The sequence below is a fragment of the Aethalodelphis obliquidens genome, unplaced genomic scaffold (assembly GCF_003676395.1).
Source record: "Aethalodelphis obliquidens isolate GAN/ISIS:26980383/991018 unplaced genomic scaffold, ASM367639v1 scaffold3, whole genome shotgun sequence".
NCBI classification, from domain to species: domain Eukaryota; kingdom Metazoa; phylum Chordata; class Mammalia; order Artiodactyla; family Delphinidae; genus Aethalodelphis; species Aethalodelphis obliquidens.
Genome location: NW_020837947.1, coordinates 577190 through 583275, shown reverse-complemented (window position 1 = coordinate 583275; position 6086 = coordinate 577190). Strand labels below are relative to the sequence as shown.

General features: G+C 36.8%; 1 protein-coding gene across 1 annotated transcript in view; it reads right to left on the bottom strand.

Annotated features, from left to right (window-relative positions):
- WDR27 (WD repeat domain 27) overlaps positions 1–5776 on the bottom strand; it is a 42108-nt gene extending 36332 nt beyond the window's left edge. The window contains 2 exon segments of the mRNA XM_027081033.1: positions 5190–5282; positions 5458–5776. Of these exon segments, the coding sequence (XP_026936834.1) occupies positions 5190–5282; positions 5458–5537 (173 nt within the window). The 5' untranslated portion in view covers positions 5538–5776.
- Between the last annotated feature and the right edge of the window lie 310 nt (positions 5777–6086).

Genomic DNA, 6086 nt, shown 5'->3' with positions numbered 1-6086 from the left:
AGATAGAATGGACAATAGATTGGACAAAATGCAAGAATCAGTTAACAAGGACCTAGAAGAACTAAAGATGAAACAAGCAACGATGAACAACACAATAAATGAAATTAAAAGTACTCTAGATGGGATCAATAGCAGAATAACTGAGGCAGAAGAACGGATAAGTGACCTGGAAGATAAAATAGTGGAAATAACTACTGCAGAGCAGAATAAAGAAAAAAGAATGAAAAGAACTGAGGACAGTCTCAGAGACCTCTGGGACAACATTAAACGCACCAACATTCGAATTATAGGGGTTCCAGAAGAAGAAGAGAAAAAGAAAGGGACTGAGAAAATATTTGAAGAGATTATAGTTGAAAACTTCCCTAATATGGGAAAGGAAATAGTTAATCAAGTCCAGGAAGCACAGAGAGTCCCATACAAGATAAATACAAGGAGAAATACGCCAAGACACATATTAATCAAACTGTCAAAAATTAAATACAAAGAAAGCATATTAAAAGCAGCAAGGGAAAAACAACAAATAACACATAAGGGAATCCCCATAAGGTTAACAGCTGATCTCTCAGCAGAAACCCTACAAGCCAGAAGGGAGTGGCAGGACATACTGAAAGTGATGAAGGAGAAAAACATGCAGCCAAGACTACTCTACCCAGCAAGGATCTCATTCAGATTTGATGGAGAAATTAAAACCTTTACAGACAAGCAAAAGCTGAGAGAGTTCAGCACCACCAAACCAGCTTTACAACAAATGCTAAAGGATCTTCTCTAGGCAAGAAACACAAGAGAAGGAAAAGACCTATAATAACGAACCCAAAACAATTTAGAAAATGGGAATAGGAACATACATATCGATAATTACCTTAAATGTAAATGGACTAAATGCTCCCACCAAAAGACACAGATTAGCTGAATGGATACAAAAACAAGACCCTTATATATGCTGTCTACAAGAGACCCACTTCAGACCTAGAGACACATACAGACTGAAAGTAAGGGGATGGAAAAAGATATTCCATGCAAATGGAAGCCAAAAGAAAGCTGGAGTAGCAATTCTCATATCAGACAAAATAGACTTTAAAATAAGGACTATTAAAAGAGACAAAGAAGGACACTACATAATGATCAAGGGATCGATCCAAGAAGAAGATATAACAATTGTAAATATTTATACACCCAACATAGGAGCACCTCAATACATAAGGCAAATACTAACAGCCATAAAAGGGGAAATCGACAGTAACACATTCATAGTAGGGGACTTAAACACCCCACTTTCACCCATGGACAGATCATCCAAAATGAAAATAAATAAGGAAACACAAGCTTTAAATGATACATTAAACAAGATGGACTTAATTGATATTTATAGGACATTCCATCCAAAAACAACAGAATACACATTTTTCTCAAGTGCTCATGGAACATTCTCCAGGATAGATCATATCTTAGGTCACAAATCAAGCCTTGGTAAATTTAAGAAAATTGAAATTGTATCAAGTATCTTTTCTGACCACAACGCCATGAGACTAGATATCAATTACAGGAAAAGATCTGTAAAAAATACAAACACATGGAGGCTAAACAATACACTACTTAATAATGAAGAGATCACTGAAGAAATCAAAGAGGAAATCAAAAAATACCTAGAAACAAATGACAATGGAGACACAACGACCCAAAACCTATGGGATGCAGCAAAAGCAGTTCTAAGGGGGAAGTTTATAGCAATACAAGCCCACCTTAAGAAGCAGGAAACATCTCGAATAAACAACCTAACCTTGCACCTCAAGCAATTAGAGAAAGAAGAACAAAAAAACCCCAAAGCTAGCAGAAGGAAAGAAATCATAAAAATCAGATCAGAAATAAATGAAAAAGAAATGAAGGAAACAATAGCAAAGATCAATAAAACTAAAAGCTGGTTCTTTGAGAAGATAAACAAAATAGATAAACCACTAGCCAGACTCATCAAGAAAAAAAGGGAGAAGACTCAAATCAATAGAATTAGAAATGAAAAAGGAGAGGTAACAACTGACACTGCAGAAATAAAAGAGATCATGAGAGATTACTACAAGCACCTCTATGCCAATAAAATGGACAATCTGGAAGAAATGGACAAATTCTTAGAAATGCACAACCTGCCAAGACTGAATCAGGAAGAAATAGAAAATATGAACAGACCAATCACAAGCACTGAAATTGAAACTGTGATTAAAAATCTTCCAACAAAGAAAAGCCCAGGACCAGATGGCTTCACAGGCGAATTCTATCAAACATTTAGAGAAGAGCTAACACCTATCCTTCTCAAACTCTTCCAAAATATAGCAGAGGGAGGACCACTCCCTAACTCCTTCTACGAGGCCACCATCACCTTGATACCAAAACCAGACAAGGATGTCACAAAGAAAGAAAACTACAGGCCAATATCACTGATGAACATAGATGCAAAAATCCTCAACAAAATACTAGCAAACAGAATCCAACAGCACATTAAAAGGATCATACACCATGATCAAGTGGGGTTTATTCCAGGAATGCAAGGATTCTTCAATATACGCAAATCTATCAATGTGATAAACCATATTAACAAATTGAAGGAGAAAAACCATATGATCATCTCAATAGATGCAGAGAAAGCTTTTGACAAAATTCAACACCCATTTATGATAAAAACCCTGCAGAAAGTAGGCATAGAGGGAACTTTCCTCAACATAATAAAGGCCATATATGACAAGCCCACAGCAAACATCATCCTCAATGGTGAAAAACTGAAAGCATTTCCACTAAGATCAGGAACAAGACAAGGTTGCCCACTCTCACCACTATTATTCAACATTGTTTTGGAAGTTTTAGCCACAGCAATCAGAGAAGAAAAGGAAATAAAAGGAATCCAAATTGGAAAAGAAGAAGTAAAGCTGTCACTGTTTGCAGATGACATGATCCTATACATAGAGAACCCTAAAGATGCTACCAGAAAACTACTAGAGCTAATCAATGAATTTGGTAAAGTGGCAGGATACAAAATTAATGCACAGAAATCTCTGGCATTCCTATATACTAATGATGAAAAATCTGAAAGTGAAATCAAGAAAACACTCCCATTTACCATTGCAACAAAAAGAATAAAATATCTAGGAATAAACCTACCTAAGGAGACAAAAGACCTGTATGCAGAAAATTATAAGACACTGATGAAAGAAATTAAAGATGATACAAATAGATGGAGAGATATACCATGTTCTTGGATTGGAAGAATCAACATTGTGAAAATGACTCTACTACCCAAAGCAATCTATAGATTCAATGCAATCCCTATCAAACTACCACTGGCATTTTTCACAGAACTAGAACAAAAAATTTCACAATTTGTATGGAAACACAAAAGACCCCGAATAGCCAAAGCAATCTTGAGAACGAAAGAAGGAACTGGAGGAATCAGGCTCCCTGACTTCAGACTATACTACAAAGCTACAGTCATCAAGACAGTATGGTACTGGCACAAAAACAGAAAGATAGATCAATGGAACAGGATAGAAAGCCCAGAGATAAACCCATGCACATATGGACAACTTATCTTTGATAAAGGTGGCAGTAATGTACAATGGAGAAAGGACAGCCTCTTCAATAAGTGGTGCTGGGAAAACTGGACAGGTACATGTAAAAGTATGAGATTAGATCACTCCCTAACACCATACACAAAAATAAGCTCAAAATGGATTAAAGACCTAAATGTAAGGCCAGAAACTATCAAACTCTTAGAGGAAAACATAGGCAGAACACTCTATGACATAAATCAAAGCAAGATCCTTTCTGACCCACCTCCTAGAGTAATGGAAATAAAAACAAAAATAAACAAATGGGACCTAATGAAACTTCAAAGCTTTTGCACAGCAAAGGAAACCATAAACAAGACCAAAAGACAACCCTCAGAATGGGAGAAAATATTTGCAAATGAAGCAACCGACAAAGGATTAATCTCCAAAATTTACAAGCAGCTCATGCAGCTCAATAACAAGAAAACAAACAACCCAATCCAAAAATGGGCAGAAGACCTAAATAGACATTTCTCCAAAGAAGATATACAGACTGCCAACAAACACATGAAAGAATGCTCAACATCATTAATCATTAGAGAAATGCAAATCAAAACTACAATGAGATATCATCTCACACCAGTCAGAATGGCCATCATCAAAAAATCTAGAAACAATAAATGCTGGAGAGGGTGTGGAGAAAAGGGAACCCTCTTGCACTGCTGGTGGGAATGTGAATTGGTTCAGCCACTATGGAGAACAGTATGGAGGTTACTTAAAAAACTACAAATAGAACTACCATATGACCCAGCAATCCCACTACTGGGCATATACCCTGAGGAAACCAAAATTCAAAAAGAGTCATGTACCAAAATGTTCATTGCAGCTCTATTTACAATAGCCCGGAGATGGAAACAACCTAAGTGCCCGTCATCGGATGAATGGATAAAGAAGATGTGGCACATATATACAATGGAATATTACCCAGCCATAGAAAGAAACGAAATTGAGCTATTTGTAATGAGGTGGATAGACCTAGAGTCTGTCATACAGAGTGAAGTAAGTCAGAAAGAAAAAGACAAATACCGTATGCTAACACATATATATGGAATTTAAGAAAAAAATGTCATGAAGAACCTAGGGGTAAAGCAGGAATAAAGACGCAGACCTCTTAGAGAACGGACTTGAGGTTATGGGGAGGGGGAAGGGTGAGCTGTGACAGGGCGAGAAAGAGTCATGGGCATATACACACTAACAAACGCAGTAAGGTAGATAGCTAGTGGGAAGCAGCCGCATGGCACAGGGATATTGGCTCGGTGCTTTGTGACAGCCTGGAGGGGTGGGATGGGGAGGGTGGGAGGGAGGGAGATGCAACAGGGAAGACATATGGGAACATATGTTTATGTATGACTGATTCACTTTGTTATAAAGCAGAAACTAACACACCATTGTAAAGCAATTATACCCCAATAAAGATGTTAAAAAAAAAATAAAAAAATAAAAAGAAATAAAAAATAAAAACTCAAAAATAAAATAAAATAAAAAACAAAAAGTATTGAAAAAATCTGAAACAATAAAGACAAAGAATCAACATCCTGTCAATTGAAGAAAAACGCACAACCTAAAAGTTGAGAGTTAAGTTTTATTCAGGGAACTTACTGAGGACTATAGCCTGGGAGGCAGCTTCTCACATGGGTCTGAGGACCTGCTCCAAAGTGGTCAGGGAAGAGCCAGGATATACAGGAGTTTTTGCTGAAAAACAAAACAAAACAAACGAACAAGAAACCTGTAGTCGAACAACGAAAGATTACTGCTAATCACAAAGAACAGACATCTCAAGTTAATGCTTTTCGTCCTTTTATATATATAGGAAGATGCAAGAGTCTAGGCTCGTTGAAATCATTCCTTAGGTATGCACCGCACCTACCTAGGGCCAGTACCCTGGTTTTCCCCACCCTGAGTTCCCTCAGGGTGCACCGTGGCAGATGGCTTGATGGCAGACAACATTCATTGTTTACTGGGATGGCAGGTGACATTCTTTATCCACTATCCTTAAAAATTAGAGAGCTATTATAAATAAGTGAGAAAAAGCTTAAAACCCATTATCATGCAGCCAGGAAAACATCCCTTTTGAGGCGAAAATCTGTATGGTTTCTTTCCTTCTGCTAACTTCGAGTTTTGTTTGTTCTTCTTTCTCTAGTTCCTTTAGGTGTAAGGTTAGATTGTTTATTTGAGATTTTTCTTGTTTCTTGAGGTAGGACTGTATTGCTATAAACTTCCCTCATAGAACTGCTTTTGCTGCATCAAATAGGTTTTGGGTTGTTGTGTTTTCATTGTCATTTGTTTCTAGGTATTTTTTTATTTCTTCTTTGGTTTATTCAGTGGTCTCTTGGTTATTTAGTAGCATATTGTTTAGCCTCCATGTGTTTGTATTTTTTACAATTTTTTTCCTGTAATTGACATCTAGTCTTATAGTGTTGTGGTCAGAAAAGACACTTGATATGATTTCAATTTTCTTAATTTACCAAGGCTTGATTTGTGACCCAAGATATGATC